This window comes from Grampus griseus (assembly GCF_964374135.1).
Source record: "Grampus griseus genome assembly, chromosome: X".
Lineage (NCBI taxonomy): Eukaryota > Metazoa > Chordata > Mammalia > Artiodactyla > Delphinidae > Grampus > Grampus griseus.
In genome coordinates, this window is record NC_138999.1 from 15523993 (window position 1) to 15545943 (window position 21951).

Genomic DNA, 21951 nt, shown 5'->3' on the forward strand with positions numbered 1-21951 from the left:
ATCTTCCCGGACCGGGGCACGAACCCGTGTCCCCTGCATCGGCAGGCGGACTCTCAACCACTGCGCCACCAGGGAAGCCCCCCAACATCTTATTTTTAAAAATTGCAAACCTTCAGAGAAGATGTAAGAATAATACAATGAATACCCCATGCACTTTACCTAGATTCACGTTAACTTTACCATTCTCTCTCCCTCTCTTTCTCTCGCTCTCTCTTCCTTCTTTCTCTCCAGCTCCATTTCCCTCTCTATTTGAAAGTATTGGTAAGTTGCAGACATTATATATTAACCTCTATATACTTTAGCATTAATGTCCTAAAAAAAGGGATATTCTCTTCCATAACTACAATCCTATATTACACTGAAAAAATTAAAACTAATAGAGTAATATTCTCTAGCATATAGTTCATATTCATAATTTCCCAGTTGTGCATAATTGCCCTTTGTAACTGTGTTTTCCTTCCCTTTGGAAGAAGAGCTTTCCCTAGCCCTCTTGTCCCCTCCAGTCACTCTGCTCTTTCTCCTCCCTTTCAGAGAGCTTGCTCCTGAAGGGTGTGTTCACACTGCTGTCTCCTACCTTCTCATTTACCTCATCCTGTGGAATATGATTTAGACAAGTTCTTGAATGACCTTGAAATCCCATGGAGCATTTTCAGTACTTACTTTGCTTGACTTCCTGGCGGCACCTGGCACTCCTGTACACTCCCGTCTTAAAATACTCATGGCCCTTAGCTTCAGTGACAGCATCTTCTCGTGGTTTCCTTTTATGTCTCTGTTTTAACTGTTTATGAGGGCTCTGTTTTCTCCCAACTTTAAAATATTGGGGTTCCTCTTGGCCCTCTTATTTTGTCGCTCTAATGCTCTCCTTGGGTGACTTTACTCCCATGGCTTTAATTATCATCAGTATGCCCAAACTGCCATATCTTTATTTTCAGCCCACATCATATACTATAATCCCTAGTTTGTTGGCATCAATTGGGAATCATTTTAAACAAGTACTTTTCTTTGTAAAAGGAGACTGCTTTCTTCATCTGAAATTATGATCCCTCTCAATAACAATTTTCAGTTAATTACTCACTTTTTAATATGATAATGTGTTGGCCTTGAGGTTTATATAGGATTGATACTACAGACACATTTATTGCCTACATGAAACAGGCAAACAAAAAGCCAAGCATCCTTTCTGTTCTTTATACCAATTAAATTCATCTTCATCTTTTTCTCTATTTGCTTTGTGATTGATCCACCTCTGCTTTAGAAATGTCAGGTATTATGAGACTCTGACATGGACTATTTAGACATCTACTGTAGAATCATGAGCCTTTAGAAGGTAGAAAGTACTGCTGAAAGGATATGAAGTCCCACCTCTTTATTTTTTTACCAGATTCCAGCCTTGACTAGATAATTTACAAAGAAGCCAGCCTTATAGTTGGATCCTGTTAATTATTAGAAAATCCTGTTACAGACAGGCGCATCGATTCAGTGTAAGAAAGAGCAGTACCTCAGCCCCAATTGCCAGTTTTAGGTATGCCTTGTTTTATTGCACTTTGCTTTATTGTGCTTCACAGATATTGTATTTTTTACAAACTGAAGGTTTGTGGCAACCCTGTTGGCACCGTTTTTCCAACAGCATTTGCTCATTTTGTGTCTCTGTGTCACATTTTGGTAATTCTCACAGTATTTTCAACTTTTTCATTTTATTATATTTGTTATGATGATCTGTGATCAGCGATCTTTGATGTTACTATTGTGATTGTTTTGACATTCTTTTAGCAATGAAGTATTTTTTAATTAAGGTATGTACATTTTTTTAAACATAATGCTATTGCACACTTAGTAGGCTACAATATAGTATAAACATAGCTTTTATATGCACTGGGAAACAAAAAAATTCATGTGACTCTTTATTGCATTATTCATTTTGTTGTGGTGGTCTGAAACCTAACCTGAAATATCTCCAAGGTATGCCTGTATTTCCCGTAATCAGAACACTTTTCTGTATGATCATGGCTTTATACTGCATTATCTTTTTAGCAGCTGCAAAAGACAAAAATTTAATGCTCATTATATTTGATCTTGGGTGAATGAGTGTGGCAGTATAACTCAGATTACTAATTAATAACAAGGGAGACATAAAACAGAATTGTAGTCAAGATATTTAATTTTTCTTTCTGAGTGAGGATTAAAGGTCGTTACTGAATTGTTGAATAGAACATACTTCCTACAAGAAAATATTTTAATGATTTAAAATGATAGTAAATCTTTTACATAGATAAATTTCTCATACAATAATAATTTTTAAAAATTTGTATTTTCACGATAATGATTGTTTTAGAACAGTCGTTCACCTGCTCCACTTCAGCTGCTCATTCCCATTTCCTGGCCCCTGTGGCCTCCTGGATCAGCTCCACCTCTGCGATCTTTATGATCATTATCCCATTCTCTGATCTCTCAATTTTCATTGAAACCTCTGGACTTTAGACCCTTCCCATGTGTCTCTGTATCCCCACCCCGTCTTGTCTTCACTTCCTTCCCCATCCGTTTCTCCCCATCTTCTATTGGCTATCACTTGTACCAGTTAACAGAATATACACAGTAATCATGTTTTAGGCCATTTAAAGGAGAAGTAATAGGTGAAATGTTTGTTCCTAGACCAGTTGCTAGCAAACTTTGGCTACGGTTCCTTGATGGGAAAGCCAAGGATATTAATGAATTGACTTGGATTTTTTCTACAAGGATAATTCAGATTTTTTTTTTTTGAGTAGCCTTTAGAATTTGTCTTTTGTATCCAGAAGCTTCTGATTTGAGTGTTCATATTTACACATCCTATTTTGTCCTTTAATGGTTATTTTCAGCTTTGCTACAGGCTAGGTAGGCTGCAGCTGGGGCATTAAAAAAATAGAGGGATGAATTAGAGTATTTTATAATTGGAAAGAATCTTAGAGGTCACATAATCCCAAGTTATCATTGTTCATATGAGAAACCGAGGACCAGAGAGGTTAAGCAATTTGCCTGAGGTTACACAGTTGGCACCTGGTTGAGTTAGGACCAAAACGGAAGTCTCCAGATTACAAATTCAGAACTTATTTTTATTATCCCATGTGGATGGGTTGGTGGGTGGGCGAGTATGTGGGTAAATAAAAAGTCAAAGTAATGACCTCTATTTCTTGCCCTTCTCTGACTGGAAGGCCATATGTTTCCAAGAATGATAAAACTATGATCTGTCGTTTGGGAAAGTGATAGTTTTGTTTAAAATATCTGTCATTGTTTTGGAGGCTGGACCTCATGCTTTCCTCTCGTTTCCCTCTTGTTTGAGAAAAATACTTTCCAGGGGCAAGGATCCTATGTTGTACCCTTGCTCTGCAGGGATGTCAGAGTTTCTGGAGGAGCGAGCCTCAGAGGGTCCCTGCCTTGCTGCTCAAGAAGCAGGCTTTGTGACCATCTCATGTCTGCTGGGCATGTGCTTTGAGCTGTTTTTCCAGTGAAGTTGAAAGTCTTGCTGGGACAGAAACATACTCTAGCAGATGGCAGATATCTGTAAACAAAAGCAACAGTGAAAACTGTGGTCCCAGAGTTGAGGCATACCCTATTCTCATCGTGCTTTGAACAGCTGAGGTAATAGATGCTTTTCCTCCTTGTTTAAAGCCTTTTGCCACTAGATGGTTCATTCTCTTTCCAGTTCATTTGAATTCATTTTAATCAGTTCTATCACACTTGTGTCGCTCTTCCTGCTTGGATATCAGGCCCCTTAAAGTTACATTAAATATTCACTCATCCTGTTGCCTCCTCAGGAGGCCTCTGATAGCAGAATTTCAAAAGCAGAGTCTTTAAATGCCTTACCGTTTTGAATATAAAACTTCTTATTTAAAGGACTGTCAAATAAACTCCTATTTAAAAAACAAAACCAAACATAAGATTCAGCAATTAGCATGAAGAGAAACGCAAGACAGGAAGTTTTAACTAAACAGTAATTTCACTCATTCAACAAATATTTATCAAGCATCTACTATGTTCCAGGGACTGTTCCAGACTCAGGGTACACAGCAGCTAACCCAATGGACCAAAATCCCAGCCTTTATGGAGATTACATTCTAGTGAAAGGAGACAGACAGTAACAAATGAGTAAAATATATGCTATATCAGATGGTGACAAGTGCTGTGGAGGGAAAGAAGGAGATAGGCAATGGGGGATGGGTGCCATTTTACAAGGGGTGTTCAGGAAAGGCCTCACGGAGAAGGCAACATTTGAGCCAAGACTGTGGACTCTAAGGAAGTGAGCCCTGTGCGTCCTGGTTGGCATGGCTCTTCTGCTCCTGGCTCTTGGGTTCTGAGGTGGTAACCTGTTTGTTCACACTAGTTTGTGAATTTTTTAATGAAATATTATATATAATTAGGAAGTCTTTGAGGGTACTAGAAGTTGCTAGCCTCTCTGAACCTGAAGTTTCCTTATGTGTAACATGGAGATGATAATACTTGTGGGGACTAAATGTCTTGTAGTAGACCATTAACGTATGGTAGCTACTTTGTTTTACTGTTAATTATAGAAATAACACTAAGCTTGATTTTTTTTTTGGTGTTGCTAATACTAAATAGAAGAGACTTTAGTGATCATTTATTCCACTACGTCATTGTGCAGACGTAGAAAGTGAGGCACAGAAAAAGATCAATAGCTCTATGGAGGTTAAGAGGTTGAGAGGTGGGTGCAATTCCTTGCTGTCCATTTCAACTTACTGGCTAAGTGCACTTAAGTAAGTTAGTCTCTCCCAGCTTCACAGTATGGCGAGGACTGACTGCAGAGATGAGTCCACTGCCTGGCCCTCAGTAAGTGTTCAGCCCTGGAACAGTTCCGTTGTGCTTGGTGAACAGAGCCCCTGAGCTGAGGCTTGGTTGGTCATGACAGTGACTGTCCCACAGAACAGACCTTTCAGGTGAAGCTGGGCTCCGCATGATGATATGCTGAGAACACTTGAGATTTCAGACATGGAATTATTCACTTAGTGATATTGAACGTCACTTGATTTCTTCTCCCTGTGGTTTTTCCCTATAAAGATAACGGTACTTGACCTTACGCCTATTTCCTGGGGTTTTCTGAGAGCTGAATAATGAAACAAGAGTCTCTGGAACCCAACAGCCTTGGAGAAGCTCATAAACACACACCCTCAGATGGATAGTGTGTACTCGTTATACCACAGCAGTACTAAGCCGAGAGGCTGGATTGCTGCTTCAGAACTCAAATTGTTCTTGTTAGAGTTAACTCTTGATTCTTATGGGCTAACTGGGAAAAATTATAGCATGAATAAAAGGAGCCAGCTGGTGTTGATTACTCGTCACTGTAAAAGTTGAGAAAGGCGTAAGAGACTATATTTTAAATCTCATTCTCTCTCACCTGATTTCTTTCTTCAAAACTATGAAGCTATAGGATGGTTCAAAGGCTCCCAGCCCCAGAAGAGAGTCAGTGTGCCTGAATAATCCACAAACAACACAATACTTGTCACTATAGTTGCCATTTATTTAGTAAATGCTTTACACTGGGCACTGGCCTAAACTCTTCACCTGTAGTATCTCATTTCATCCTCATAGTAACTCTGTGAAGGAGGGAGGTGTGTTCATTTATCCATCTGTCTTTTATCAGTTGAATCGCAGGTGGAGAAGGTGGAGTGAATCATACTTCTCAGTATGTTGTACATTGTCATCATTGGTCTGCGCAAGGCCCTTTCTTATGGTAGTTAGTTCATTAGTTTATTCCCTTTTAACCATATACTCTATGCTCATTCATTCACCCACCCCCCACAAATAACCAATCTCTTATTTTTAGTATCTTTTCCTTTCTGTATATTCTTACGAAACGTATATTGCGATTTCGTGTGCGTGTATTTTAAATTTATATAAAATGGTATCATGTTATATTCCATTCTGTCTCTAACTTTTTGATAACTGTTCTAACTGAAGCACTATTTTGAAGACCCATCCACGTCGCTATATATCGCTTCCAGTTGTGGCATAATATTCCATGGTGTACACTCACCACAGTCACATCTTCTCCTTCCTAGCAGTGGAAAGCCAGGTTGCATTGGTGTCAAACTCCCTACGGCTGCCAACAAAGAAGCATTGTATCCCCGTATGTCTCCTTTATGGACTGTGTGAGAATTGCTTCGGGGTATATAATGAAGAATGGAATTGCTACTTCATAGGGTGTACATAGACTTCAAATAGTGCCAGACGAGGAAACTGAAGCTTTGAGAGTTCTAATAACTTTCCCAAAATCACATAGACGGTAGTCAGCAGAGTTGGGATTCAAATTCAGGCTCCAAAAATGCTACTCTTGATGGCTGGGTCATCATTATTCCTGAGTATTTGAGACTTGAGGACATTGTACAAAAACATAAAGGAACATCTCGTTGTCTGTAGTTTTTATGTTCTTAGAACCTAGGAATCCAGGTGGACTGATTTTTTCTGAAGCACTTACCTTCCCCCCATAGCTCCACAGTAACTGTTTTTCTTTCCCTTTCGTATCCTGTGGGTCTGCAGCGCTAAAAGCCGCATTGGTCATCCAGAACTGGTACCGAGGTCATAGTGCTCAGCTGAAGACCAGACAACGCTATGCCCTCACCATCTTCCAGTCCATCGAATATGCTGATGAACAAGGCCAATTGGAGGTCTGTTTTGCAAGCTTGTCTCTTATTTTGGTAAAATGCTTCCCTTTACCCCTTTTATTGAAAGAATGAAAGTTTGAGTGCATTTTAAGCTGAAGAACCTTGGTGAAAGACTTTTATAGAAGATATAGTGACATTGTTTTGGAACTAGCTACTGAGAGAGTATGATTTGGGAAGAGGATGGTGTTTTTCAGTTCTGAAGTTCATATTTTTAAGAGGGCTGCCAGATGTCTAGTTAACTAGTAAAAAACGGTCTTATTCTGTTTTTCTGGTATGTGCCCTAATAGTAAAGTTGTTACTTTATGAAGTAAAAAAATTACTTTAAGGAGTTAAATAAATAGAAGAATTTCCTGGGAGCAGGGAGCAAACATATGAAAATTCTAGAAGAAAATATAAATGGGTGAGGAAGGACTTTGTCAAGCTTGCAAAAGCGGTATGTAAATCCAGCTTTAATGCTTTTTAATAGAAAAAAAGTACTTTTAACAATAAAAAGATCTTGGAAAGATCTGGTATAACGTATTTGTTAATGAAAAAATCAACTTGTAGAACAATATGAAGTTTTATCCCATATATGCGAAAGAAAATGAAGCATACTGTAAAAGTCTGGAAAAAGATATACAGAAAGTATTTACTCTGGTTATTTCTGGGGAGAAGCATGGTTGGTGGGTGGAAGTGGGTAGAAGGGGACTTCGCATTTTCATTCTGTATCATTTGTAGTTTTCAACAATCATATATTTATAAATTTAGCACATAATAAACATAATTAAAATAAAAATAATAAAATAATAAATATTTAAAATAATTAAAATTTCAAAAAGAAATTGCTGAATTTATTCTTGGTAGCTATAAAACTTATATAGTGTGATTCAGTCAGGTATTCCTTTAGCAGTTCACAGCATTGACTGTCCTTTTAAGTACTGTAGAATATAGTGATGGAGACAAAGGGAGGGTGAGCTCTCAAATTGATATGCTTTGTACACAGACATTCCAGTATTAGTACATTCTTTAAATATTGAGTCTTCTTTAATAAAAAATTTATTGGGATACAATTCACCCATTTAAAGTAGAAAATTCGAGCCTGAACCAAGATAGTGGAGTAGAAGGACATGCTCTCACTCCCTCTTGTGAGAACACCAGAATCACAAGTAGCTGCTGGACAATCATTGACAGGAAGACACTGGAACTCACCGAAAAAGCTACCCCACATGCAAAGACAAAGGAGAAGCCACAATGAGACGGTAGGAGGGGCGCAATCACAGCGAAATGTAATCCCATAACTGCTGGGTGGGTGACTCACAGACTGGAGAACACTTATACCACAGAGGTCCACCAACTGGGGTGAAGGTTCTGAGCCCCACATCAGGCTTCCCAACCTGGGGGTCCGGCAACAGAAGGAGGAATTCCTAGAGAATCAGACTTTGAAGGCTCGTGGGATTTGACTGCAGGACTTCGACAGGACTGGGGGAAACAGAGACTCCACTCTTGGAGGGCACACAGAAAGTAGTGTGTGCAGTGGGACCCAAGGGAAGGAGCAGTGACCACATAGGAGCCTGAACCAGACATACCTGCTAGTGTTGGAGGGTCTCCTGCAGAGGCGGGGGGTGGCTGTGGCTCACTGTGGGGACAAGGACACTGGCAGCAGAAGTTCTGGGAAGTACTCCTTGGCATGAGCCCTCCCAGAGTCCACCATTAGCCCCACCAAAGAGCCCAGGTAGGCTCCAGTGTTGGGTTGCCGTAGGCCAAACAACCAACAGGGAGGGAACTCAGCCCCACCCATCAGCAGTCAAGCGGATTAAAGTTTTACTGAGCTCTACCCACCAGAGCAACAGTCAGCTCTACCCACCACCAGTCCCTCCCATCAGGAAGCTAGCACAAGCCTCTTAGATAGCCTCACCCACCAGAGGGCAGACAGCAGAAGCCAGAAGAACTACAGTCCTGCAGTTCCTTTCACAGAAAGACAAGATGAAAAGATAGAGGGCTAAGTACCAGATGAAGGAACAAGATAAAACCCCAGAAAAACAACTAAATGAAGTGGAGATAGGCAACCTTCCAGAAAAAGAATTCAGAATAATGATAGTGAAGATGACCCAGGACCTTGGAAAAAGAATGGAGGCAAAGATTGAGAAGATGTAAGAAATGTTTAACCAAGACCTAGAAGAATTAAAGAACAAACAAACGGAGATGAACAATACAATAACTGAAATGAAAACTACACTAGAAGGAATCAATACCAGAATAACTGAGGCAGAAGAACGGATAAGTGACCTGGAAGACAGAATGGTGGATTTCACTGCTGCAGAACAGAATAAAGAAAAAAGAATGAAAAGAAATGAAGACTGCCTAAGAGACCTCTGGGACAACATTAAAGGCAACAACATTCACATTATAGGGGTCCCAGAAGGCAAAGAGAGAGAGAAAGGACCAGAGAAAATATTTGAAGAGATTATAGTCGAAAACTTCCCTAACATGGGAGAAGAAATAGCCACCCAAGTCCAGGAAGTGCAGAGAGTCCCATACAGGATAAACCCAAGGAGAAACACGCCGAGACACATAGTAATCAAATAGGCAAAAATTAAAGACAAAGAAAAATTATTGAAAGCAGCAAGGGAAAAATGACAAATAACATACAAGGGAACTCCCATAAGGTTAACAGCTGATCTCTCAGCAGAAACTCTACAAGCCAGAGGGAGTGGCATGATATACTTAACATGATGAAAGGGAAGAACCTACAAGCAAGATTACTCTACCCAGCAAGGATCTCATTCAGATTCGATGGAGAAATCAATAGCTTTACAGACAAGCAAAAGCGAGGAGAATTCAGCACCACCAAAACAACTCTACAACAAATGCTAAAGGAACTTCTCTAAGTGGGAAACACGAGAAGAAAAGGACCTACAAAAACAAACCCCAAACAATTAAGAAAATGGTCATAGGAACACACATATCCATAATTACCTTAAACGTGAATGGATTAAACGCTCCAACCAAAAGACACAGGCTTGCTGAATGGATACAAAAACAAGACCGATATATATGCTGTCTATAAGAGACCCACTTCAGACTTAGGGACACATACAGACTGAAAGTGAGAGGATGGAAAAAGATATTCCATGCAAATGGAAATCAAAAGAAAGCTGGAGTAGCAATACTCCTATCAGATAAAATAGACTTTAAAATAAAGAATGTTGCAAGAGACAAGGAAGGACACTATGTAATGATCAAAGGGATCAATCCAAGAAGAAGATATAACAATTATAAATATATATGTGCCCAACATAGGAGCACCTCAATACATAAGGCAACTGGTAACAGCTATAAAAGAGGAAATGGACAGTAACACAATAATAGTAGGGGACTTTTAATACCTCACTTACACCAATGGACAGATCATCCAAAATGGAAATAAATAAGAAAACAGAAGCTTTAAATGAAACAATAGACCAGATAGATTTAATTGATATTTATAGGACATTCCATCTAAAAACAGGGGATTACATGTTCTTCTCAAGTGCGCACGGAACATTCCCCAGGATAGATCACATCTTGGGTCACAAATCAAGCCTCAGTAAATTTAAGAAAATTCAAATCATACCAAGCATCTTTTCTGACCACAACGCTATGAGATTAGAAATGAATTACAAGGGAAAAACGTAAAAAACACAAACACGTGGAGACTAAACACTACATTACTAAATAACCAAGAGATCACTGAAGAAATCAAAGAGGAAATCAAAAAATACCTAGAGACAAATGACAATGAAAACACAACAATCCAAAACCTGTGGGATGCAGCAAAAGCAGTTCTAAGCGGGATGTTTATAGCTATACAGGCCTACCTCAAGAAACAAGAAAAATCTCAAATAAACAATTTAACCTTACACCTAAAGGAACTAGAGAAAGAAGAACAAACAAAATCAAAGTTAGCAGAAGGAAAGAAATCATAAAGATCAGACCAGAAATAAATGAAATAGAAACAAAACAGTAGCAAGCATCAATAAAACTAAAATCTGGTTCTTTGAGAAGATAAGCAAAATTGGTAAACTATTAGCAAGAGTCATCAAGAAAAAGAGGGAGAGGACTCAAATCAATAAAATTAGAAATGAAAAAGGAGAAGTTACAACAGACACCACAGAAATACAAAGCATCCTAAGAGACTACTACCAGCAACTCTATGCCAAAAAAATGGACAACCTGGAAGAAACGGACAAATTCTTAGAAAGGTATAACCTTCCAAGACTGAACCAGGAAGAAATAGAAAATATAAACAGACCAATCACAAGTAATGAAATTGAAACTGTGATTAAAAATCTTCCAACGGGGCTTCCCTGGTGGTGCAGTGGTTGAGAGTCCGCCTGCCGATGCAGGGGATACGGGTTTGTGCTCTGGTCCGGGAGGATCCCACATGCCGCGGAGCGGCTGGGCCCATGAGCCATGGCTGCTGAGCCTGCGCGTCCCAAGCCTGTGCTCCGCAATGGGAGAGGCCAGAACAGTGAGAGGCCTGCGTACTGCCAAAAAAAAAAAAAAAATCTTCCAACAAACAAAAGTCCAGGACCAGATGGCTTCACAGGTGAATTCTATCAAACATTTAGAGAAGATGTAACACCATCCTTCTCAAACTCTTCCAAAAAATTTCAGGGGAAGGAACACTCCCAAACTCATTCTATGAGGCCACCCTCACCCTGATACCAAAACCAGACAAAGAGACTACAACAAAAGAAAATTACTGACCAATATCACTGATGAATATAGATGTAAAAATCCTCAACAAAATACTGGCAAACAGAATCCAACAACACATTAAAAGGATCATATACCATCATCAAGTGGAATTTATCCCAGGGATGCAAGGATTCTTCAATATATGCAAATCAATCAATGTGATACACCCTATTAACAAATAGAAGAATAAAAACCATATGACCGTCTCAATACATGCAGAAAAAGCTTTTGACAAAATGCAACACTCATTTATGACAAAAACTCTCCAGAAAGTGGGCATAGAGGGAACTTACCTCAACATAATAAAGGGCATATATGACAAACCCACAGGAAACATCATTCTCAATGGTGAAAAACTGAAAGCATTTCCTCTAAGATCAGGAACAAGACAAGAATGTCCACTCTCACCACTATTATTCAACATAGTTTTGGAAGTCCTAGCCACAGCAATCAGAGAAGAAGAAGAAATAAAAGGAATACAAATTGGAAAAGAAGAAGTAAAACTGTCACTGCAGATGACATGATACTATACATAGAGAATCCTAAAGATGCCACCAGAAAACTACTAGAGCTAATCAATGCATTTGGTAAAGTTGCAGGATACAAAATTAATGCACAGAAATCTCTTGCATTCCTATACACTAATGATGAAAAATCTGAAAGGGAAATTAAGGAAACACTCCCATTTACCACTGCAACAAAAAGAATAAAATGCCTAGGAATAAACTTTCCTAGGGAGACAAAAGACCTGTATGCAGAAAACTATAAGACACTGATAAAAGAAATTAAAAATGATACCAACAGATGGAGAGATATACCATGTTCTTGGATTAGAAGAATCAATATTGTGGAAATGACTATACTACCCAAAGCTACCTAGCGATTCAATGCAATCCCTATCAAATTACCAATGGCATTTTTTACGGAACTAGAACAAAAAATCTTAAAATTTGTATGGAGACACAAAAGGCCCCAAATAGCCAAAGCAGTCTTGAGGGAGAAAAATGGAGCTGGAGGAATCAGACTCCCTGACTTCAGACTATACTATAAAGCTACAGTAACGAAGACAATATGGTACTGGCACAAAAACAGAAACATAGATCAATGGAAGAAGATAGAAGGCCCAGAGGTAAACCCACGCATCTATGGTCAACTAATCTATGACAAAGGAGACAAGGATATACAATGGAGAAAAGACAGTCCCTTCAATAAGTGGTGCTGGGAGAACTGGACAGCTACATGTAAAAGAATGAAATTAGAACACTCCCTAACACTATACACACAAAAAAAACTCAAAATGGATTTGAGACCTAAATGTAAGACCGGACACTATAAAACTCTTAGAGGAAACCATAGGAAGAACACTCTTTGACATAAATCACAGCAAGATCTTTTTTGATCCACCTCCTAGAGTAATGGAAATAAAAACAAAAATAAACAAATGGGACCTAATGAAACTTAAAAGCTTTTGCACAGCAAAGGAAACCATAAACAAGACAAAAAGACAACCCTCAGAATGGGAGAAAATATTTGCAAATGAATCAGTGGCCAAAGGATTAATCTCCAAAATATATAAACAGCTCATGCACCTCAAAATTAAAGAAACAAACAACGCAATCCGAAAATGGGCAGAAGACCTAAATAGACATTTCTCCAAAGAAGACATACAGATGGCCAAGAAGCACATGAAAAGCTGCTCAACCTCACTAATTATTAGAGAAATGCATATCGAAACTACAATGAGGTATCACCTCACACCAGTTAGAATGGGCATCATCAGAAAATCTACAAACAACAAATGCTGGAGAGGGTGTGGAGAAAAGGGAACTGTCTTGCACTGTTGGTGGCATTGTCAACCTATGTAGCCCCTATGGAGAACAGTATGGAAGTTCCTTAAAAAAGTAAAAATAGAATTACCATATGATCCAGCAATCCCACTACTGGGCATATACCCAGAGAAAACCATAATTCGAAAAGACACATGCACCCCAGTGTTCATTGCAGCACTATTTACAATAGCCAGGTCACGGAAGCAACCTAAATGCCCATCGACAGACAAATGGATAAAGAAGTAGTGGTACATATATACAATGGAATATTACTCAGCCATAAAAAGGAACGAAATTGGGTCGTTTGTTGAGACGTGGATGGATCTAGAGACTGTCATACAGAGTGAAGTAAGTCAGAAAGAGAAAAACAAATATCGTATATTAACGCATATATGTGGAACCTAGAAAAATGGTACAGATGAACCATTTTGCAGGGCAGAAATTGAGATTCAGATGTAGAGAACAAACGTATGGACACCAAGGGGGGAAGGCCTCGGGGTGGTGGTGGTATGAATTGGGCGATTGGGATTGACATGTATACACTGATGTTTATAAAATTGATGACTAATAAGAACCTGCTGTATAAAAAATAAAATAAAATTCAAAAAAGAATAATGAAGTAGAAAATTCAATGGCCTTTTGTTTATTCACAAAGTTGTGCAATCATCACCACAATATATTTTAGAACATTTTCATCACCCCCCAACCAAAGAAGGAAAAAAATCACCTCTATACTGATTAGCACTCACTCCCCATTCCCGCCCTCTGCCCAGCCCCTGGCAACTACTAATCTGCTTTTGTCTTTATGGATTTGACTGTTCTGGCCATTTCAAATAAACGGAATCACACAATATGCGATCCTTTGTGACTGGCTTCTTTCATTTAGCATATTGTCTTCAAGGTTCATCCATGTTGTAGCATGTGTCAATAGTTCATTCCTCTTTATTTTTGAATATTATTCCATTGTATAGATATAACACATTTTGTTTATCCTTTCCTCAGTGGATAACTCATTTGGGTTGCTTCCACTTTTTTGGCTGTTATGAATAATGCTGCTATGAATAATTGTGTGCAAGTTTTTATGTGAACATTTTTGTTCAGTTCTCTTGGGTATATACCTAGGAGTGGAATTGCTGGGTCATCGAGTAAGTCTGTGTTTAACTTTTTGAGTAGTTGCTAAACTGTTTTCCAAAGCAGCTGTACCATTTTGCATTCCCACCAGCAGTGTATGATGGCTTTAATTTTGCCACATCTTTGCCAACATTTGTTATTATTTGTCTTTTTTGATGATAGTCATCCTAGTGTGTGTGAAGTGGTATCTCATTGTGATTTCTGTTGACTCTTAGTTGACAAATCCATCAACAGCGTTAAAATCATAGATTTTGATATATTTGTATGGAAGGTCTTCCTTCCCTCAACTGCCAGATCTACTCCCAGATTGATAAGGTTCCTTAGTGTTCACTCTTCACGGGAGACAGGGCTTGGAAGTTATTTGTCCTGTATACATGCAGGTCTTTGCAGATAATTGGTGGGCATAGAGGCAGTATCTAGGTGATGGTTGGAATACTGGTAGATTTCCATCTTTCCCTTCCTCCCTCCCTTCCTTCCTTCATTTACCAAATATATTTGGCATTTAAGAATATCCCTTATTCTCACCACCGAAAGAAATAGAAGAGATCATAATGAAAAAAATCTAGCAGCTGTCTTAAGTGGGTTTCCTAGAAGCAGAGTCTGAGATAGGGGCTTCTGGTACAAGTGACTTCCTGAGAGAGTATTCTCAGGAAAAACCTATAAGGGAGTGAGGAAAGCAAGATAGGACAGGGAAGAAGCTAGGCAAAAATATGTTTTCTGGAGAAGTCTGACCTCAGCCTGATCCCACTGGGAGCTCTGAAGTGTGAAATGCGTCAGTTTGTCCCACCCAGTGGCAAGAGAGGTGGGGGTCTGGGCTGTGATACTCTTGCTTCAGTTAGTCTTTTTCAATGGGCATCCCCCCAGGAGGGAGGGGTATCTGATATCCTAAGCGACTCTGGGGGAGCTGCTGCCCATCTACCAAGGGCAATCCTGGGGAGGAGGCGGGCAGGTAGAAGCGATACCCATTACCATCTATGGCAGCTGGGAGATGAGAACCTTCAGAGGAGTAAAGGGGACTTGCGTGGAATACCAACAGTACCTGTTTGGGATTCATTAATTGATCAATGTATTTTTATTTTGTCCAGCTATCGAACTTCTTCTCCTTCATGTTGGAAAACTATACACGTCTACTTGAGGAAGATCCAGGTAAGTAAAAAGTTTAGTCTTTTGAAAAGGAGTCATTAAACATTGAATTGTCTCATCAAGGAATGTAAACTGAAGATGAGAGAACAGTAAGAAATTAAAAAGATGCCCATCTGTCTTGTCTGTGTGACACCAAGCAACTGGTGAAAACAGTTTAACTGGCTTTTTCCATCCTTGATTGCTGTTAACTAATTGACCATTTAATTTTTTCATTTTCAAAAGACTGAATTAGGGCTGCCGTGGTGGCGCAGTGGTTGAGAGTCCGCCTGCTGATGCAGGGGACGCAGGTTCGCGCCCCGGTCCGGGAGGATCCCACGTGCCGCAGAGCGGCTGGGCCTGTGAGCCATGGCCGCTGAGTCTGCGCGTCCGGAGCCTGTGCTCCGCAACGGGAGAGGCCACAACAGTGAGAGGTCCACGTACCGCAAAAAATAAATAAATAAATAAATAAACTGAATTAGATTTCATTTTACATTAGTATGTTGAATACCTTCTCTGAACCACAACCTACTAATGTACAATAGTAGCTTAGTAAAGAGGATCTTATTTTTAATCTACAGAACTTTTGTGCTGAGAGATCAAAATATCTTGACTATTTCATGAAACAGATCTGGGTGGGGGATTAAACACAGTTGACACCATCATGTCTCTGTTTTCTCCATAGCTAGCTAGCTGTCTGTCAGGCTGTGTATTTATCTATCATTTATTTAGTCATTCTGAAATGACTGAATAAATCATTTCAGATACAGACAATATAGGTGTGATTCAAAATGATTTTAAAATGATAGTTATTGAGGAACTTCCCTGGCGGTCCAGTGGTTAGGACTCAGTGCTTCCACTGCAGGGGGCATGGCTTCAGTCCCTGGTCAGGGAACTAAGATCTCACATGCCACTCGGCACAGCCAAAAAAAAAAAAAATTATAGTTATTCACAAGTCATGTATTTCTCTGCAAATTAAGATCTGCCTGTTGTTATCTTCAAGGTAGGCACTTGACTTAGAAGCTCATTTTTCTTTAATTTGGGCCAACTATTTTTGCTCTAGTTAAAAATGTGTATGGCATCTAAAGCATCTTTTAATCTAGTGAGCATCCTTCGAAGTGGTGAAAGAAGGGTGTTTTAATGGTATGCTCTGAGCTAAGTACATATGTGTGAAACTAATTAAAGCATTTAATGATCTGTAGAAGGTTTCTGAAAGGTGGAATAGCCAAACCTGAGGAGTGGGGAGTGGGTGGGAAGTAGGTATTTTGCCATTTTTTTTCTTTTAGCTAATTACAATTTGAAGACAGTTGTTTGTGCTTCATGTTCTTTGGCAAAAATATTTCTGAGAGGAAATATAATAATAATGAAATGAAACAGCCCTCTTTCTGCTAATGACCTAATATTTTAATCTGAGCTATGCATCAGAATCACTTATGGATATTCATAGCCACAGATGGCTGGGTTCCAGTGCAAAGATATTTACTTAGGCTCTATATTTTTAAAAATCTGCTTAAAAAAATTATACAAGTGATTTAAAAATATTTTAAAATTTTTATCAGAGAAGGAGACAGTGGTTTAAAATTCTTATGTAAACTTTTCTGGAAGAAAAGTATACAAATTATAGGAAAGTACACAAATGATAAGTATATGACTTAATAAATTTTCTCAGAGTAAACTCAGCCTTGTAACATGCACCCAGAACAAGAAATAAAACATTATCATAGCCACAGAAGCCCCCTCCTGTTCTCCGCCACTCACTACCCAATCCCTGCACCCTCCTCACTACTTTCCTGACGTCTACCTCCTAGTTTAGTTTTGCTTGTTTTTGAACTTCTCTGTATAAATGAAAACATACAGTTTTGCTTCTTTTACTCAACTTTATATTTGTGAGAGTCATCCATTTGGTCATTCTTATTGCTGAATAATATTTAATTTTATGAATATACCAAAGTTTATCCATTCTATTGTTATGGACATTTGAGTTGTTTTCAATTTTGGTAATTTAAATGGTACTACTATGCACATTCTTGTACTTGTCCTTTTTAGTGAACATATATATTCTTTTCTTTTGCTATATGCTCATTTTCAGTTATCTATTGCTGTATAATAAACCACCCCAAAATTTAGTGCTTTAAAACAACAACCATTTTATTGCTTGTGATTCTGTGGGTCAGGCATTTGAAGGGCTCAGTGGGGATGGCTTGTCTTTGTTGTACGTGCTGTCAGTTGGGCTCACTCAACTTAGCTGGGCTGGAGAGGGAGGTCCAAATGGTTTTCTTACATGTTTGGGACTTTGGTGTGGGCTGTGAACTTGGGTACCTCAGTTCTCCTCATGCAGCCTCTCTGTCCAACAGGATATCCTGGACTTCTTTACATGGCAGCTAGATCCCAAGAGGGCAAAGGCAGAAGCCACAAGGCCTCTTTAGGCCTTTGCTCTGGAACTCACACAAAATCAGTTCTGCCATATCCTATTGGTCAAAGCAAGTCACAAGGCTAGGTGCAGATTCAAAGGGGTTAGGAAAGATCCATCTCTTGCAGGGAGCAGTAGCAGCAGCATTATCTTGTAAAGGGATATGAATACAAGGAGACATGATTCGTTGGGGACCATTATTATGAAGATGTACCACAACCCAGGAAAGGAAGTTTGGAGTTATAGGGCATGCATATGGTTAGCTTTACTAGGTACTGATAAACAGTTTTACAAAATTGTTGTACCAAGTTATACTGCCAACAGTGTATGAGAGTTCCAATTGTTCAGTATCTTTGCCAACACTTGAAATTATCAGTCCTTTTCATTTTATTCATTCTGGTGAGTATGTAGTAGTATCACATTTCTGCTTTAATTTGCATTCCCCTGGTGAGCAGAGAAGTTGCTCACCTGTTTGAATGTTTAGCAGTCACGTGGACATCCCATATGGCAAAGTGCCTGTTCAGGTCTTTTGCCCATTTTTCTATTGGGTATCTGCCTTTTTCTTACCAATTTCTAAGAGTTCTGTAGGTATTCTAAATATGAGAATGTGAATCTTTGTTAGATAAATTTATTGCAAATATCTGTTCCTAGTCTTTGGCTTTTATCTATCCCCCTAGTATTTAATCTTTAAATGATGTCTTTTGGTGAGTAGACATTCTTTTTTTTTTTTTTTTGCGGTACGTGGGCCTCTCACTGTTGTGGCCTCTGCCATTGCGGAGCACAGGCTCCAGACGCGCAGGCCCAGCGGCCATGGCTCAAGGGCCCAGCCGCTCTGCGGCATGTGGGATCTTCCCAGACTGGGGCATGAACCCGTGTCCCCTGCATCGGCAGGCAGACTCTCAACCACTGCGCCACCAGGGAAGCCCGTGAGTAGACATTCTTGATTTTAATGTAGTACAAGTTTTTTCTTTTATGGTTAGTGCTTTCTGTATCCTGCTTAAGAAACCCTTGCCTGATAAGAGTGTTCACGCATGTGTGTGTGTCTATGTGTGCTCATTTGTGCAAAAATAAATACAGGAGAAACCTACAGGGTAAATCAGAAACTAATGACATTATTTACCTACAGGAAATGGAGGGATGGGTGGGAGCAGGGCAGAAAGAATGGAGAGAATGGGGTTTGGGTAGGAGAGATGAGGGGAAAGTGACACATCTCTGAGAATACCTTTTTGTAGTTCTGACTCTTAGAACCATGATAATGTTTCACATCCCTAAAAAAAAATAATAATTAATTAAAAATAGGAAGAGAGAGAGAATGTGATTCCCAAGTAGAATACACACTGTGACAAATGAACTTAATTGTATTACAAATGAATAACCATCACCCAAAGGAGGTGGGGAAGAAACAAAATAACCTAAGTGACATTGGAAAATAGCATTCAACCATAATATGCCTTGATGAGGTTTCATTTTTATTTATCCTGTGTGGGGTTTGCTGAGCTTCTGTTATATCTAAGTTGATATTTTTGTCAGGTTTAGGAAATTTTCATCCATTAATTATTTAAATTATCTTTCTTTTCAAGTCTAAATATCTTTTTCTTTGTGAATCCTTGGCTTTTAAACTTAGAAGGCCCTGAAATATTTAAAATGTGGATTACCATGGCTATTTTTCTAGATTTTTTATGATTTGACTTCTAAAAGTTTTAACATTTCATAAATTTTGAATTTTTGATATTAAACTAAAAAAGGAAAATTTGATGCCTAGTGGTTGAGAATAATTAAAAAACACACCTACGAAGAAAATGTCCAAGTAGTTAACCAAATTTTCCCCATGCCATTTATTTCATAATGTATCTTTTCACCATGTTTTGTAGTGCCTCCTTCATAATATATTCATTTAAAAATGTGTAATAGGGCATATTTCCGGGCTGTCTGTTATCTTATACATCTCTCTATTATAGGGTCCTAGAATCATACTGATTTAGTTATTATATGTATCAGAAAAAGAAATTTACAGATTATTGCTGTATGTTGATTTCACTTTCAAAATTTTTTCCAGCTTTATTAAAATATAGTTAACATATAACATTATATAAGTTTAAGGTGTACAGTATAATGATTTCTTATATGCATATATTGCAAAATGATTACCACAATGTTAGTTAACACATGCATCCATTCACATAGTTACAATTTTGTGTGTGTGTGGTGAGAGCTTTTAAAATGTACTCTCTTAGCAACTTTCAATATATAATAGAGTATTATTGACTAGAGTCACCATACTGTACATTACTGTAAGTTGCTTTCTGATGGCCCTTTTTGGTGGGAGAGTTCCAGACAACCTCTACCTAGGCCTGTTTGGCAGAAGTGCTATGACCCCTAAGCAGGGTATATTTAGGGACTGGAAGGTCACTTAACATTTCCAGATACCAGGGCCAGATTAATGGTTTTAACTCTGAGGCACAGAGTATGCTGAGACATTCTGGGTGTTCCAAAGATGAGAGGTGACCTACATGTCCTACTGCTTGCTCAAAGCCAATTCATAGGACTTGATGGGGAGATGCTGCACATCCATTCCCCAGTCTGATTTTTCACATCAGCCTCCTCCCACAGGTAGAAAGCCAAAGCTGCTATATACATAGCAACAGGTTTAAACAGAGTCTGGTGGAAGTGGGGAGTGGGATGGAGTGAGTGGAAGTGTTGTTTTGACTTTTCTTTCTGCTTCCCAGATCAATCAAAATGTCCTATCAAGCCACGTATTTTATATTTTTTGTTGCTATGGTGAATAAGATATCTCCCCCCCTATATCTCCCTAATGATTATTGGTAGTATTTAGTGAAGTGTTTGGTTTATGTCTGTTTATTTTGTATTGTGATACTATTGAACAGTAACATTAAATAATAATAATAATTATTATTACTACTCATATTTATTAAATGCCATGTGTCATGTCTTTTTTTTTAATAAATTTATTTATTTGTTTTTATTTTTGGCTGTGTTGGGTTTTTGTTGCTGCGCATGGGTTTTCTCTAGTGCGGCGAGCGGGGGTTACTCTTCATTGTGGTGAGCAAGCTTCTCATTGTCGTGGCTTCTCTTGTTGCAGAGCACAGTCTCTAGAGCGCTCAGTTGTTGTGGCGCACGGGCTCAGTTGCTTCACGGCATGTGGGATCTTCCCAGGCTAGGGATCGAACCCGTGTCCCCTGCATTGGCAGGCGGATTCTTAACCACTGCGCCACCAGGGAAACCCTGCCATGTCTTTTAAGTGCTTTAAATATATCATTTCATTTAGTTTTCATGACAAACCAGTGGAATTAGTATTCTCATCCCCCTTTTGTGGATGAGAATACTGAGGCTTATAAGGTAACCTCCCAAGGTTATTCATCTTATCAGTGGTGAAGCTGTGATTCAAACCAGTGAGATTAACCGCTGTATTATTTTAATTTTCCTATCAATTCCGGGAGTTTTTCAGTTGATTTCCTTGAGTGTAGATATTTAATCACACTGGTCACAAGTAACTTTATTTTTATATCTTTCTATGCAAGAGTCACTGCTCTTATTTTGGCTTCATGTTTTATTATATTTGCTGGAGATACAGAACAGTGTTAAAATGAAACAGTGAAAGTGGGCATCCTCGTTTTGTTAATGATTTAATGGAAAAACCATTACCGTTGATTTAACTTTTAAAAAATACGTTAAGGAGGTATCCTTCCATTCCTAGTTTTCTGAGTTTTTAAAAAAATCAAGAACAGGTGTTGAATTTTACAAACTTTCATCTTGGCATCTATTGAACTTATTGTATGAACACTCATGATTTTAATCCAAATTCATAATTGAGAAATGAAATAACTATAAACATGGTTCAGTTTGTGCTTTTCTTTTTCCAGCAACGTCTGGAGCTTGTATTCAAAGTGACATATGCAGGTGGTAGAGGCAGAAATTGTTTTTTTTTTTTTAATTATGGGCTTTAGATTTTTCCTAGTCCAGATTTTGAGTCTGTACTGGGCAAAAGAAGATTGTGTGGGGGGGGTATTTTTGAGGTATTTTCTTTAGAACAACTTGTTAAGGCATCATTCAGTTATAAGTCAAGATTTTATTA

General features: G+C 38.7%; 1 protein-coding gene across 1 annotated transcript in view; it reads left to right on the forward strand.

Annotated features, from left to right (window-relative positions):
- The window catches only part of PPEF1 (protein phosphatase with EF-hand domain 1), a gene marked incomplete at its 5' end in the record, with an annotated part of 115911 nt that overhangs the window by 23704 nt on the left and 70256 nt on the right, over positions 1-21951 (forward strand). The window contains 2 exons of the mRNA XM_082681669.1: positions 6526-6653; positions 15415-15475. Of these exons, the coding sequence (XP_082537795.1) occupies positions 6526-6653; positions 15415-15475 (189 nt within the window). The remainder of the gene's footprint in view (positions 1-6525; positions 6654-15414; positions 15476-21951) is intronic.